The sequence below is a fragment of the Patiria miniata genome, unplaced genomic scaffold, assembly GCF_015706575.1.
Source record: "Patiria miniata isolate m_02_andy unplaced genomic scaffold, ASM1570657v1 HiC_scaffold_3, whole genome shotgun sequence".
Classification (NCBI taxonomy): Eukaryota; Metazoa; Echinodermata; class Asteroidea; order Valvatida; family Asterinidae; genus Patiria; species Patiria miniata.
This window is the reverse complement of record NW_024037069.1, coordinates 20,240,560-20,256,193: the sequence shown is the minus strand read 5'-3', so window position 1 is coordinate 20,256,193 and position 15,634 is coordinate 20,240,560. Positions and strand designations below refer to the sequence as shown.

Here is a 15,634-nt window from a genome sequence, read left to right as displayed (position 1 = left end):
AACCAAAATAAAAATCTCCGATTTTAGCTGTTGAAACGGATCCCCAGTATTGGTACGACAGAGGCCAGGATGAGCTGAATGCCGCCCTGACCGCGTCCGAAGGCCTGAACACTAACACGGCCGATGGAATGATCTTGTTCATCGGTGACGGTATGAGCGTGGGCACCGTGACTGGAGTCCGTATCTGGAAGGGACAGAAGGACGGATTCACCGGGGAAGAGTCGGTGCTGGAGTACGACAAGTTCCCACACTTTGGCTACTCCAAGGTACATTTGTCAGGGAAAAAAGTGCAGTGCTTTATGATCCCGAAATTGATTTGTCAATTTGCCGGATGAAAGTCAGGGGGCTCTGCTCGATTAGCTTGCCTCTAGCTGAATTTACTCGATAAATCAAGTTCTGGTTGGTAGACATACGAATAATGCATACATGCTGATGAAAATGAGCCATGTTTTAATCCTATTTCGCATTCTGACGAATTTAATATGACCCCAGCTGTGGATTCTTGGTATGGTTTTGCTTTCCCAATGCACATAAACTGACACAAACGATTCTTGAGTAAGCCAACGTTGTCATGAGCTGCATCAGTGCAGCAGTGACGACATCTGAAGTTATTTAGATTGAATACTACTTCTTTTCGTTGTTTCTTCTCCTAGACGTTCAACACCAACTCGCAGGTGCCTGACTCCGCCGGGACCGCCACGGCGTACCTGACGGGCGTGAAGACCAAGCGCCGAGTCCTGGGCTTGGACGCCGGTATCAACGTCGGTGACTGCGCGTCGACATTCGGTCACGAAGTCGACTCCATCCTAAAAATGGTTAAGAACAATGGTAAACAAAAATTCATTCAAATAACAGATGGGACTTGAAATACATGTATAACAAACCAAAACTTATAGCTGCGATTCTTAATGAATTTTACTTTATCATTTTTGGGGTTGTTTTGGAGGTTTTTTTTTTTTACCAGGGATGTAATATTTTTTTACAATTCACACGAGTTTAACGGTCGGTCTTGATGCTGCATCTCATGTAGGAATGCCAGTGGGAATCGTGACGACGACCCGAATCACACACGCCTCCCCGGGCGGATGCTACTCCCACGTTCCAGAGCGGGACTGGGAGGCCGACACGGAACTGCCGCAGGAAGCCGTGGCTAACGGCTGTAAGGATATCGCCAGGCAGATGGTGGAAGATAACGACATCGACGTGAGTGTAACATTTGCAAAACTCACGGCTCCGTTTCGCCCAGCTACAGCCCGGGATTTCAAGGAATCATGCTACGCTCAAACCAACTAAAATACATGAACCAATGTCCTGGTGTGACAGGATTTGGCTTCTATAGCTCTATAGCATTAATCAAACCACTATAATTGTACTTGAGTCAGTGTTGTTGTCGAGTCACCAACGTCGAGTCCGAGTCCGAGTCCCGAGTCACAAGCCTCGAGTCCCAGTGAGTCCGTATCTCGAGTCACAAGCCTCATGTCCCAGTGAGTCCGTATCTCGAGTCACAAGCCTCGAGTCCGAGTCACGAGTCACTTGTTCTTATAGTTGTTCAACAAACTAATTTTTTTTTTCAATCATCCATTCTGTCTTTTAAGTAAATCACAGTGTACTGTATATACTTTACCTTGTGTGTACATAATTTTGTTTAGACCCAAAAGGGTTTTCCTTTTAACTCCCATCCCTACAAAAATCCCTTCTTCTTCCCTTCCCTCCATGTTTTATCATCAAAACATTATTCCTCAATGATCCTTTCCCATCCCTACGTTATGTTTTTTTCTTTTAATGAACATACATGACTCGAGTCACGAGTCACCAAGCTCGAGTCCGAGTCATCATGGTCGAGTCCGAGTCCGAGTCACGAAAAATGTGACTCGAGTCCGACTCGAGTCCGAGTCCTAGACTCGAGTCCTACAACAGAGAGACGAGGCCGATAATTCGTAAACCCCGACTTGTGATATGTACAAAGATGTGGGTACAAACTAGATGGATTCAAAGATGTATCCTGAAGGCAATTATTCCGGTAATCTATTTGGCTCAAGAACACAAGCAGTATTAAACAACATTAACTTTCTTTAGGTCCTCAAGAGTCGAGGGTAATGCTTTTCATGGAGTCTTAGATAAATCTCAGAAAGCAATTGTGGTAAAGTATCTTCCTCAAGAACACAAGGGCCTAACTTCACTGTTTGACCTGTGATGTTTTTTTTTCAATGAAGGTCATGATGGGCGGAGGAAGATACCGATTTTACATGGAGTCTCAGACGGATCCTGATACAGGCTTGCCCGGTGCGAGAAAGGACAAGGACCTTATCGCCGAGTGGCAGCAGAAATACCAGAACCGAGCCAGTGCAGAGTACATCACCAAGAGGCAACAGTTGCTAGACTTGGATATAGAAAACACGGACTATCTGCTCGGTAAGGATCGATTAGAGCGCCACCGGAAGGTTACACCTCATTCGGGTCTGATTCGCATTGCATTGTGGGAACGGTCAACATCCCTTTCTTGAGCTTGGGTTACATGAATAATACCAATTCCAATATTGAAATTTGTTCCGGGTGTGATAATTATTAAGGACATCGTCTTTTTATTTTTATTTTTTTCTTGTTTTATACGTATCCTTTTCCCCACAGGGCTTTTCAGTTTTTCGGAAATCAACTTTGACATCGAAAGGACTCCCGACGAACCGACACTGGCCGAGATGACGGAGGTTGCCATTAAGATTCTGCAGAAGAAGAGCAAGAATAGCGGCGGACGATACTTTCTCTTTGTTGAAGGTGACTTCTTCATTTTTGTTGAAAATGTAAAATAACCATTTACCCAAACCATCAATGTTATTGAGACCAGACGCGCGCGGATATAATTGTCGGCCTAACTGTTATCTACTTTTCAGTATAAGTCCTCGTATCATTCGTCCGTAGACTTTCTGAATGCATTAAAAAAAGACAGGGGTAAACGAAATGATTGATACCTCCAATTGGGAGGAATCTTTCCTTCCTGAAATGGTTTTAGAAAGATACGAAATAAATCACATGTTTTTGGTTCTTAGGGTGTGAGTTAATTGTTCATTTTCGCACCTGTCCTTTTTTCAGGTGGTAGAGTCGATCATGGGCACCATTTCACCGAAGCCAAACACGCCATTACAGACGGATTGGCTCTGGAGGTAGCCATAGCAAAGGCCAAGCAACTTACTACATCCAACACCCTCATGGTTCTGTCATCGGATCACGGTCACACGATGAGCTTCGCCGGTTACCCGAAAAGGGGCAACCCTATCTTTGGTAAGCCTTGTTTTTGATTGTCTTGCTTTGTTGCTGGTTTGATCACTGTGTCGGGTTGGCTGGCTTGCTTGTTGACTGGCTGGTTGGCTTGTTGGCTGGCAGCATGGTTTGTTGACTAACGAACTTGTTGTCCGCCTTGCTGACTGGTTGGTTGGCTGGTTGGCTGACTGGTTGGCTGGCTGTTGGTTGGTTGGTTGGTTGGTTGGTTGGTTGGTTGGTTGGTTGGTTGGTTGGTTGGTTGGTTGGTTGGTTGGTTGGTTGGTTGGTTGGTTGGTTGGTCGCCTGGTTGGTTGGTCGCCTGGTTGGCTGGCTTGCTGACTGACTAGGTGACTGGCTGGCTGAGGTGACTGGCTGGCTGACTCCCCGGGCAACTGACTGGCTGGCTGGCTTGTTGGCTTGTTGGCTTGTTGGGTGGCTGCTGGTTAGTTGGTTGATTGGCTAGTTGGCTGACTGGTTGGCTGGTTGGTTGGCTGGCTGGGTGACTGGCTGGCTTGTTGGCTGGTTGGCTGGCTGCTGGTTAGTTGGTTGATTTGCTAGTTGGCTGACTGGTTGGCTGGTTGGTTGGCTGGCTGGGTGACTGGCCAGCCGGCTAGCTGGCTGGCTGATTGGATGGCTGGCATGTTGGCTGGTTGGCTTGTTGGCCGCCTTGCTGGATGGCTGGCTGTCTGGTTAGGTGGTTGGCCTGCTGGCCGGTTGGACGGCTAGTTGGCCGGCTGGCTCCCCGACTGTCTTGCTGGCTGGCTAGTTGGCAGTTTGACTAGAAGGTTGATTGACTGGCTGGCTGCGCGTTGTTAGCCTGTTGACTGGCAGGGTGGACTGGCAGATTGGTTGTCTGTCTGTTTAGGCTGGCATGCTGGCTGGTTAGCTTACTGGGTGGCTGGCTCGCGGACTGGCTGGCTCCCCGTCTGGCTGGCCGCTACTTGGTAGGCTTGCTGGCTGGCAAGCTGGCTTGCTTGCTTACTGGCTATTCCCAGGTTGGCCAGAAAACTATATTAAACGAAGCTCACTGAATTCCAGATGCTCCGAATTGAATTAATTAAATTATGGATTCGGCACATATATACATTTTCTCTTGCTGTCTATCCTCCTCAGGTAAAATCTTCGAGGATGCTTTCAAGTTGCCTTACACCACACTAGGGTACTACACCGGAAGGAACGCATACACACACCTGATGCCGACCTTCACACTGAAGAAGCATCGCACTGATATAACCAATGTCGACACAGGTACACAAATTTCCTCGTTTAGTTCCAGGTATAAGTACAAATTCCGGAGTTGTATCAAGTCATCATACGTTAAACACAAGCCATCACAAGACATCACAAGACAATCATTATCAGTCACAATTCATCAGGTGCCAAGTCAGGTGACGGGCTATTCGAATGCAACGTGACAAAACAATATCGATGCGTTATTCATACCGTGTTATTTTGTGAACTGACTTGTGGAATCGACCTGGGATTAACCTGCGATTGACTTGCTATTGACTTAAATTTGACTTTGGATTGACTTGAGATTAGAACTCAGTGCCGAATAATGATCAAGAGCGCAAGCACAGAATTTCGTTGTGGAGTGCGATACCAGAACAGCGTCTTTGGTCAGTGGGTTCAAACACCGCACTTTGTATTTTTGTGTGAGAATGAAAATTTCAAAATGACTCATTTTTTCGGTAACGGTATTATTTTTGATTTTGATACAACAGAGGCAAATGAGTACGAGCAGCAGTCCTTCGTGCCTTCTGTGTACGAGACTCACGGCGGCGAGGACGTGGCTATCTTTGCCACGGGGCCCTGGTCCCATCTCATCCACTCCGTCCACGAGCAGCACTACATCACGCACGTCATGATGTTCGCCGGCTGCGTCGGGGACTACTTCGACACCTGCCGCGACTCGCCGTACATCAGCGGAGCTCTGACGGACAAGGACGCGGACGTGCCGGCCAGATTTCGCGCCAAGTCGCAGGGTCAACCCCCTGTCCCTACCGAATCGAGCGCTTCACTCCCATCCCCGCTTTGGCAGACAATTTTCACTGTTGTACTTCTTTGGAAGTTCACAGTCAAAACTCTCATTGAATAACTATCTCCATCCTTAGAATGATTAATGCAACTACGAATATTTATATAACTGACCCAATTTACTAATGTTATAACGCACCAAAATATATTTCAGGACCTTATATAAGCACTGAGAACGTCATTAATGATACTATTGATAAACTGTATGTGACTGACAAACTTTCAACCAGCTGTGTACATTTGTATTATATTGGGTCAGCCTACATGTTTTAATGTCACATTTGTTGGAAATACAAAACATATCATTCACTGAATAAACACAGAAAACAATATTCAAATGCTGCATGTATTCCCGTTATCTGTTTCAAAATTATATGAATATTCACTTGTTCTGTAACCAATTAATTCTACAAAAAGGTTACTTATATGTTAATATTTTTTTTTAATCTTACTGCATCTCCATTCTTGTCAGAATTACCAAATAATCTATGCATTTTACACGATTTGACAGCAGTATAATTTATTCTACAATCCATTATCTTATTTTAAAAAAACAACTGCTTGTAAACCAGAAAGAACACCAAGCAGTATTATTACCCGCCCTTTTTGAAGTCAATGAATTTGTATATAAAACAATTTTAATGATGTTTGGGTAGCGGCAAATGTCACGTGGGTGCAAAGTGCCGGTGTAGCATGAGTTTAGGTTTTATGAAATACGGACCCATTGGTGGTATTGCGCATGCTCATATAGGAGAGGGACCGGTCACGTGAGAGGGTTTAACCAATAAAAGGGAATCAGAGTCCGATTTTCATACGAGTCCGATTTTCATATGACACCGGTGTGTTTTTGTGCTGCAACATTACAAAGGGTCGGTGCATATTGTGAAACAAAATAACCGATGATTTTGCCAAATGCCGATTATTCTTATAGAAATAACACTCTTTCGCTTTAATTCAAAGCTTTGATAAACATGGCGATTGTACATGTATAGTGACCGTTTTGCTGAAAATTAAGATTAGCAAGAAATATTTATTAATTTCTATATGTCGCCGTTTCTGACTTATTATTTGTGAGTAGTTCTTTTTGTTGCGGATTGTGAAGCGCTTGTAGGAAACCCCTTCCCCCTCCCCCTTTCTGATGTAAAAATAACGTTTCTTCAAAACAACATAATTGTACAACTATAAAAATGTACTTTCCTATAAGATGACACCATTGTAAACACACAATTTGTGCATTGGCTAGAGGTCACATAAGAGTGTCGGAATAATTCATTTCTCTAATAGAAAAATGCCAATGCATTTCACAATTCTCGCGTTGCAATGATACGCGAGAGGCTTTCCAAATCTTGGCATTGACTGAGGCTTCGGCTTTAGGCGTCTGTCTTCATGATTTTGAAACCCCACATTTGAGAATCTTGAGTTAAACGAAGCCTCAATTTTTTTTTTTGGATTGATAAATGGTTTATCAAATCAGCTTTCTCGCCACCTGTAGCGGAATTGTGTGAAGCTGTAACAATATATATTAAGAATGCATTAATTTAAAAATACTTTTCTGCCACAAAATAAAAATATCGTATCATCAGAATTGATAAAAACAAGTATAAGAAAGTTTTCGGTTGTCCCAACACTTCAGGTTTGTTTTAAGATTGTGGAGTCTGAAGCCCGAGATTAAGCCAAAACGCTGATGAAGCCGTGATATCAAAAACGGCCTAATATCAATATCCAAGCTTCCCATGGACCGTTTCACGGGATACCGCCATCTTTGTGATCACGTGGTAATCTTTGGGGGCATTTCATTGAAATGAAGTCCCATCATGTTGTGGATACAACGCAGAATGGGAGGCATTTTCGATGAAATGGTTCCAAAAGATTACCACGTGATTGCAAAGATGCACGGTATCCCATGAAACAGTCCACATCAACCTCGTTTCCAATAGTAAACCCTGGATAGGAAACGTTCTGTATCCTGATTCAAAACCGCAATTGGCAAGTAATGGATTTATAAATTGGTTGTTATTATTTCCAACGTGTATTACTTGTTTTTCACGTTCATTGTAATTATTACGTCCACTCCTAGGCCTACTCAGAAATAATCACTTCCTTTCATATTTGCTCATATGAATATGAAATGTGATATTAAAGATTGTAACATGTTAACTTAAAAACAATCGTGTATTCGTAACTCATGCCATGCTCACGCCGCGACGAATTGATTCCGTCTTTACCCCAGACACCTAATGCAAAAACAAACGCTGATGTAATTAGCACAGGACGGCACCAGACCTTTCCTCATTTACATACGTCTTCGAAAATTTTGGACATGCAAATGATCCGATACCAGGGTGAGAGAGCAGGTAGTGATGGACGCGTACTGCTCGACACCCTGGGAACGAGGTTGGCTGAGCTTTTAATTGTTACCATAGAGGGCGCCATTCGCAAAATTCAGCAAAACCAAATTAATCCCGTGATGTCTCGAGTATTTTGTACACACCCCCCAGTAAGAGATGACCTCAAGACTTGACATACCGACACTGAACAGACTTCGAATCAATTTTAAAATCGGATTTAAAAGCAGATAAAAGCAGATAAGATTTAGATGACAATGAGCTGGCCAATATTTATAGAAACTTTTGACTTGTTTGTTTACATAGTACATGTGTTTATCACTATCACGGTAATAGCAAGATACCACGTCAATTACCCCACTTTGCAGGAACTTTGACATCTCCAAGTTTGGACTGATTTTGGAGCCGAGTTTAGGCCTATCACTAAGCCAGTTAGACCGTCGTTTAGCTTCTTACGTCTCCATCATGGCGCTGCCCTGGCTTCGTTTCGGTCTTGTGGCGTCTTTGATATTCCTCGTACACCAAACAGCAGCAGGTAAGATTTGGTACACAGAGTTACCATTTCAAGCCTAATAGTAGGTCTGTTCGATTGATGATTGCATCAACTTGCATAGTTCAAAACGTAGTTTCTACATCAAACAGTGCTTTTGCCAAAAGTTGGCAACAATGATAGGTTATCAATTATAGGCAATTATAAGTTTGTTAATAAATGAAATAAACAAATCGACAAATTAAGAAGAGAATACGAGGTCTTTAAATCAGGAATATAAGTGCCTGTGTTTACTTTTTTTATGTTTTTTGTGTGTGTGTAAAATATAAAATGAGACCAAGCTCCACAAATTTGAACATGTTGTGCAGCTTTGCTGTGCAAATTCTGTCATTAGTCAAAATTTCAAACACTAGTGAATGTGAGCAACATTGGATGACCCGCAACAAGCGTTTCTGAGCAATACCAATCAAACGTAACAATAGTCCACTCGTCTTGTCCTATTTCACTTATTTACGGGAATCAAATTCGTTGGATAGGCATACGACCATTGGAGGCCTAAATGTTAGTATATTGCAAAGTTTTAGTCGAGTCAATCGGAAGTTCAATCACAATTGTCAGGGGGCGTAGGCTACAAAAACAAAGGATTTTATCATATACGGAGTTAACTTAGATAACTGAATATCTTGACTTGACACTCGGACCTTTGATTGACTTGTGAGGACACGACGACTTCAACCGACTCGATTTTTAACTCTCGTACTAATTGCTAAAATCTTTCTCTAGTTGGTGAAACGGATCCCCAGTATTGGTACGACAGAAGCCAAGATGAGCTGGTTGCCGCCCTGACCGAGTCCGAAGGCTTCAACAAAAACACGGCCGATGGAATGATCTTGTTCATCGGTGACGGTATGAGCGTTCCCACCGTGACTAGTGTCAGGATCTGGAAGGGGCAGAAGGACGGATTCACTGGAGAAGAGTCTAAACTCGTCTACGATGACTGGCCGCACCTCGGATTCTCCAAGGTACGTCATTCTCACCATAGAAGGAAAGGCCAGAATGCCAAAAGGAAGTCTCTTTGATTTGCCCTGTTGACTAGACTCCTTAGCTGCAGGTCCAAAATTGAATCGGCAAACATTACGGTTTGTCAGGCACTTTGACCGACAGTCTTTCTTGGCACATTGAGTTAGAGGCGTTGTTCTCCTCTTGATCTTAAGATGGGCGTGTGAGCTTACGAAACTCATTTACTGGCATATTGAATTCAGGCAAATTTACTTCTGTTTGGGGGCGTTTTTATGAATGTTGTGATGCGGAATTTGGCTCACTTCATCTTCATGTGCACATGACCGTTCTATCAGAGTGTGTTTTCAACTTTTCACTGCATACACAAAACATGGATTATTCAGTAATAGGCTCAACTTAGCGGGATTTGAACTTCAAACACACGGGGCACCGACCATTGCTCTACCAACCTTGCTCTCCATCATTATGTTCGTGTTTTCCAAATTTCTTAATATCTATTTGTTTTTCGAATGGCGCTCTTAAATCACACGTTCAACGGACAGTAAAAACTTGCAACAAAATATTCTTACTGTAAGCGTTGAGAACTGACTTGCCCAAATGACGAGAATATTTCCGGGTGTAAAAACAAACATTGTTATTTTGAAAAATTACTTTGTACTTCTACTTTGTCTCCGTAGACGTACAACACCAACTCGCAGGTGCCTGACTCCGCAGGGACCGCCACGGCGTACCTATCGGGCGTGAAGACCAAGCGCCGAGTCCTGGGCTTGGACTCCGGTATCACCGTTGGTGACTGCGCGTCGACATTCGGTCATGAAATGGACTCCATCTTAACCATGGTCAAGAACAATGGTATATACCTATCTATCAAGCATTTATTATAATGTTTCAATTTGATTTAAGGGCAACCGTGGTTATAAACAGCTTTTTCCATTATGCAGAATTTGAGACCCTTGCATATGCTGAACTTGCTGATATATCTCTAGCCTCTGATGCTTTCTTATTTGCATACGCGCATACAATTGAATTTAATAGCAAACTTGTCTGTTGGTCGGCTTTTGTTCAGGTATGCCCGTAGGTATCGTCACCACGACCCGAATCACCCACGCGTCCCCAGGGGGAGCGTACTCCCACGTACCCGAGCGGGGGTGGGAGGATGACAGCGAGCTAACGGAAGAGGCCAAAGCGAACGGGTGTAAAGACATCGCCAGGCAACTGGTGGAAGATACCGACATTGATGTGAGTATGGCTTCGGTAAAAAAATTAAGAATAATTTAACAACTGATGTCTTAAGTGTTCTTTTCTCTGTCAGCTAATGTCTTATGTTCATTTTCAACAACTATAGTGCTAGAAAATAGTACCCATTCGTAAGACAGAACACCTCCAAGCGCGGTTACCACAAACACTCTACATATAGTTTAATGTCTGCTCAGCAGAAAAGTAGCATTTCCAGAATAAAATGCCTTGGAGTTCGGACATATCGTTTTCTAGAAATGGCACATTTTCGAACTCATTGCGTCACAAAACATCATTTTTTTTTACCACCAAGTGGTCTTTCACTACGGAGCTTTTAAAGGGACATAGATGAAAAAAAAAAATTGAAAACATCTTCGTTAGAAAGAAAAAAATCTGCGTTCGAACGAAACAAAATCTGCGTTCGAACGAAAAAGCTGTTTGCTGTTTGCTGTAAGCTGTTTGCCCTCCCTGTGCTGCCCCACCACTTATGTGGGTGATTTTTGTGGGTCAAAACATTCTTTGCCCTAAAAACTGTTGTACCAAACATGTAAAACGTATCAATCATGATGGGACTCAAATCATGCTCTTGTAAGTGCAACAGTTTCTCCACATTTAACTGGTTATCCATGGGCCACCAAAAAACATGTCGGGCTAGCCATGGCTATCAGAATAGCCCAACATGTTTGTCGATTGCTATGAGTATGAGTAGGAATCAGTTAATTAGTGAATCCCGTATCTGAAAGTGAGGAAGCAGAAAGTACATGTACATGAACTAGTGTTAGACTAGTAAAATAGGCTTATTGAAAGCCAGAAATGATCAAACAATATATACATGTCAGTCGCTTCTAAAGTTTGGAACTATTACAAGGATTAGGAACGAACATTTATACTGTAAAGGATTCGTGGATAGACAAATTTCTAAAAATCACAATGACGACCAGTTATATTTTATTTACCTGAAAAATTTGAATGATAATTATATAGCCTTTTTTAATTATTTTTTTTAAACTTGCCTCACTTTATAAAAAGAAACCAAAAAGGCAAATTACTTTTAAAAATGTCTCATAAGTGTGTTGCCTCAGCATAGCATAATGGGTGGGACTGATGGGGTGGGGGGGGGGGTTGTGTTGTAGCTAGTATTGTAACAGGATAGGGACTCTTAAAAAAAGAAGGACAATTAGCTAGATCTTCATTGCAATGGTTAAACTTCATGACCAACTAACAGCAAGCCCTAGTAAGACCGTTTGAAAGCTCATAGACTGCTTTAAGACCAGTTATTGAAATCCCTGTACTTGGGCCACGGACCTACATTGGGCACATATGTCATGCATGTTGGACCTGAAAAAACATGACCAAATCACCCACATAAGTGGTGGGGCAGCACAGGGAGGGCAAACAGCTTACAGCAAACAGCAAACAGCTTTTTCGTTCGAACGCAGATTTTTTCGTTCGAACAAAGATTTTTTGCGTTCGAACGCAGATTTTTTGCGTTCGAACGCAGATTTTTTGCGTTCGAACGCAGATTTTTTGCGTTCGAACGCAGATTTGTTTTCATTCTTACGATGGATTTTTTTCAATTTTTTTTTTCACCTATGTCCCTTTAAAAGCTCCGTAACAGTAACAGTAATTACAAAACTCTTAATTCCATTGGCCTTAAACTGTGCAGATATACAAAAGCATATCAGTAACTTTTACTAAATTAATTTCAATAAAAACAGCAGGAAAATTAGCTAGTTTGGACAGAATCCATCCTTCGACGGTAAGAAGGTAAAAACTGCCGTTGTATTTTGGATATTTGCCCTAACCCCAGCGATGTTACTATTTGCTCGTGAATCAAGGTGCTCATGGGCGGAGGGAGAAACAGATTCAGGATGAAGTCCCAAAAGGACGAATCGGGTCTTCCTGGCTCCAGGGATGAGTTGGATCTGATAGCTGCCTGGCAGGATAAGTACACGAATAAAGCCAGTGCGGAGTTTCTGGCAACCAGGGATCAGCTGCTGGCCCTTGACCCTGATAGTACGGATTATCTCCTAGGTAAGCCGATTCATCCAGGCAGTCCAGAAAAAAAAACCTCATTGCCCTTCAAAAACGTTACTCTTAAAATTTTCAAAAACAATAAACAACATTGTGTTTGCAAATTGGATGTTGTGGTCACGTGGTGCCAACTTCCAGCAAATTGTTCTCTTCTGCACTTCTTGTTTATCGCTTGGAATGTAATTGGTGTAAAAGTGGCGACATAAAATGTTTAATACGGGAAAATATGAGGTTCGGCCGACGGTTATCCGCTGGTATGACGTCACAGGGCACGTTTTGTCTATACGACATGTGAACGCAATTCCGGGTATACAAAAAGTAGAAACTAATTTTACCGTTTAGGAGCGTTTTTTTTCAGGAGCTTTACTTCAGTCTACAAATAACAGATTGTAAAGCTTTTATTGTTAAATTACAGCAATGTAAATGTAAAAATAACATGGACTTCATGTACGTTTTGTTCTCCCAAAATAGTGGCGCACAACAGCGCCCTCGTTCGCCCAAAATATGACCCATATTTTTTTAACCATCTCATTGATTGAGATGCCCTTGCTTTTCTTTGCTGCAGGTCTGTACGCGTTTTCAGAGATGGCATATGACATCGAGAGGACTGCTAAGGAACCCTCACTGGCCGAGATGACGGAGGTTGCCATCCGGATTCTCAAGAGGAAGGCTCAGGAGAGGGGCACACGATACTTCCTCTTCGTTGAAGGTGAGACGACCTCCAACTTCATCTCTAACCCTATCGCCAGTTACTTGTATCTGGCTCTAACTTACACTCAAACTCAAACTGTACTTATTGCTCTGCCTCTTGCAGAGTTCGAAACGCTGAGTTTCCACCGTTTTTCTTCAGAACCTCACAGACTCACAAAAGATATTTGGTACATGGTGTTACTGTAATCTTGTTTATAACTCAGCCTCAATTAACTCGAACTCTAACTCCGACGGTAATCTATTTCTAACTTAAATTCGAAATCTTAAAGTAACATTTTGACTCCCAATATAACTCTAGCTGTAATTCTAACTGTACGTCCAACTCTTACTGTACAACTTGTGCTGTATAACTCTAACTTAATTTCCAATCAACAAGCTAGACTTATTCTACAATTATTGAAATTGAGCAAATTACAAATACAATTTTCAGAACTGTTTCCCCTTCGAGAGACACATCCTGAAAAGTCACGCCAAAAGACGTACAAGTGCATTCTGATATAACACGGTTGAAAGCAACTTTTTGTGAATTTTGCGATTCTTTAATTTTTTCAATTCTCTTTCACGATTTTTTTTTTGGCTTTCATTTTTAGGTGGAAGGGTCGATCATGGCCATCATTTCAATCAAGCCAAACACGCCGTGACAGACGGATTCGCTCTGGAGCAAGCTATAACTAAGGCCAAGGAACTGACTACCTCTAACACTCTCATGGTTCTGTCATCGGATCACAGCCACTCCATTAGTTTTGCCGGTTACCCTAAACGTGGAAATCCTATATTTGGTAAGATTTCTCCCTCCTTTATTTATTTAATGAACCATTAATCGATGAATGGTTCATTAACATATCAAGTGGGCGGGTTTAATAGTAGGTTGGCTGGTTGGCTAACGGGTTAGTTTGTTAACTAGCAACTGGGCTTGTTGAGGAGCGCGCAGATCAGGTATAGCAAGCAGGTTGGCTGGTTAACGAGCAGGTTGGCTAGTGCACTAGGAGGGTTGCTGGTTGGTTATGATTAGTAAGCATGTTTTGTTGTTGGACAATGGGCCGACTTGTTGTCAAGCGGGTTATCCGCGTTAACTAGCAGGTTGGCTGGTTGGCTAGCAGTATCAATTAGTGTGATGCACCTGATTATTTTACTGTGCCTTTACCTCATTATTTCATTTGCTTACGTAATTGTGGAACGAGTCCATGTGCTTTCTAATCCGAATTCATTGTATCCCTTGGAATTCGATTATATTATGACCCTGCCGTATTAATTCTTTCACCTGCTTATAGGTAAAATATTCTCCGACACGAAAAACTACCCATACACAACGCTCGGCTACTACACAGGAAAAAATGCTTTACTGCAAGTAGCGACATCGTTCAAGTTTAGCGGACATCGCCCCGACATTACTAACGTTGACACGGGTAAGATGGGTTATGTTTCTACCACCGATTTTTGTTTTGGGTTTAGGTAGTTGGATAATATTTTTTCCTGATAAATTATGGTTTGATCCATATTGATAAGTACATGTATTTGATACATTACATTTTTGCTGAATGCTGATAATTTTTTTTTTCAGAGGGAGATCGCTGGTTTAAATGTTCAGGATACTTACCTTAATACGATCATAGTGTAGGTTGGGGGCACGGGGGAAGGGGACAAACTCGAGCGAAGGGGTGCGTGCTAAGACAAGTGACACTTTTTGATCGGGGACTCAAATTGTGTACTTGTTGCCTTACATTTTTGTTTTATTCAACAGAGAAATCGAACTACGAGCAGCAGTCGTTTGTCGCCACCCTGACGGGAGCGCACAGCGGCGAGGACGTGGCCATCTTTGCCACGGGGCCCTGGTCCCATCTCATCCACTCCGTCCACGAGCAGAACTACATCCCGCACGTCATGATGTTCGCCGGCTGCGTCGGGGACTACTTCAACACCTGCCGTGACTCGCCTTACCTCAACCCCCGTCTGACGGACGAGGACGCGGCTGTGCCGGCCAGGTTTCGCGCAGGTCTCGGGCTGAAGTAGCCCTGGGTGGATCCTCGGGCGCGCACGGTCCGTCACCCCGTTTGTCAGTTATTCGCACTTTTGTTTGTCCCTTATAAATCATACCTTCTAAACACTTGACTTCATACTAACGATATATTCATGCATGATTATTCATTCTGTAAAATTGTGTCTTCAGACAAATAAGTAAACAGGTCTTACCATTTTTTACACTAATTTTTAATACAAAACAATTTTTCGAGATAACAAGCGACTAATTTGTATTGTGTATTTTTATTTCCAAAAGTTGTATTGCAATATATTATGTTACCATTATTTTCTAATCAGTATTTTTCAACGATGTTTTTTTTTCTTCTTGTAATGACATTTGCCAATTTCGAGGGGATGCCTCGTATGAATGAGTGTAAAAGAATATGCCAGAAATGTCATAAATAATGGTCTTGAAATTGAATTGTTTTGCTCACCAGGTATTAAATACTAATTGAAAAAAAATAACCGCATTTTGTAATAAAAACTA

The 15,634-nt window shown here is 42.4% G+C and overlaps 2 protein-coding genes across 2 annotated transcripts; both read left to right on the top strand.

Moving 5' to 3' along the window:
* Nucleotides 1–67: 67 nt before the first annotated feature.
* LOC119736544 (alkaline phosphatase-like) lies at nucleotides 68–5,353 on the top strand. The gene is made up of 8 exons (XM_038210558.1): nucleotides 68–266; nucleotides 654–828; nucleotides 1,031–1,203; nucleotides 2,214–2,412; nucleotides 2,629–2,772; nucleotides 3,088–3,276; nucleotides 4,369–4,503; nucleotides 4,980–5,353. The coding sequence occupies exons 1-8, from the start codon at nucleotides 129–131 to the stop codon at nucleotides 5,351–5,353; spliced, it is 1,527 nt and encodes a 508-aa protein (XP_038066486.1). The 5' UTR covers nucleotides 68–128.
* Nucleotides 5,354–8,017: 2,664 nt separating this feature from the next.
* LOC119738137 (alkaline phosphatase-like) lies at nucleotides 8,018–15,451 on the top strand. The gene is made up of 9 exons (XM_038212882.1): nucleotides 8,018–8,172; nucleotides 8,911–9,149; nucleotides 9,825–9,999; nucleotides 10,214–10,386; nucleotides 12,222–12,417; nucleotides 12,983–13,126; nucleotides 13,719–13,907; nucleotides 14,400–14,534; nucleotides 14,870–15,451. Exons 1-9 carry the CDS (start codon nucleotides 8,103–8,105, stop codon nucleotides 15,136–15,138), a joined length of 1,590 nt encoding a protein of 529 aa, XP_038068810.1. The 5' UTR covers nucleotides 8,018–8,102; the 3' UTR covers nucleotides 15,139–15,451.
* The last annotated feature ends 183 nt before the right edge of the window (nucleotides 15,452–15,634 follow it).

Bases quoted from the DNA above. Each gene is read 5' to 3' on its own strand.
- LOC119736544 (XM_038210558.1), top strand. From the start codon at position 129: ATGATCTTGTTCATCGGTGACGGTATGAGCGTGGGCACCGTGACTGGA. The intron at 2,413-2,628 runs GTAAGGATCGAT...TTTTCCCCACAG, and splicing joins AAACACGGACTATCTGCTCG to GGCTTTTCAGTTTTTCGGAA. The intron at 2,773-3,087 runs GTGACTTCTTCA...TCCTTTTTTCAG, and splicing joins ATACTTTCTCTTTGTTGAAG to GTGGTAGAGTCGATCATGGG.
- LOC119738137 (XM_038212882.1), top strand. From the start codon at position 8,103: ATGGCGCTGCCCTGGCTTCGTTTCGGTCTTGTGGCGTCTTTGATATTC. The intron at 10,000-10,213 runs GTATATACCTAT...GCTTTTGTTCAG, and splicing joins AACCATGGTCAAGAACAATG to GTATGCCCGTAGGTATCGTC. The intron at 13,908-14,399 runs GTAAGATTTCTC...ACCTGCTTATAG, and splicing joins ACGTGGAAATCCTATATTTG to GTAAAATATTCTCCGACACG.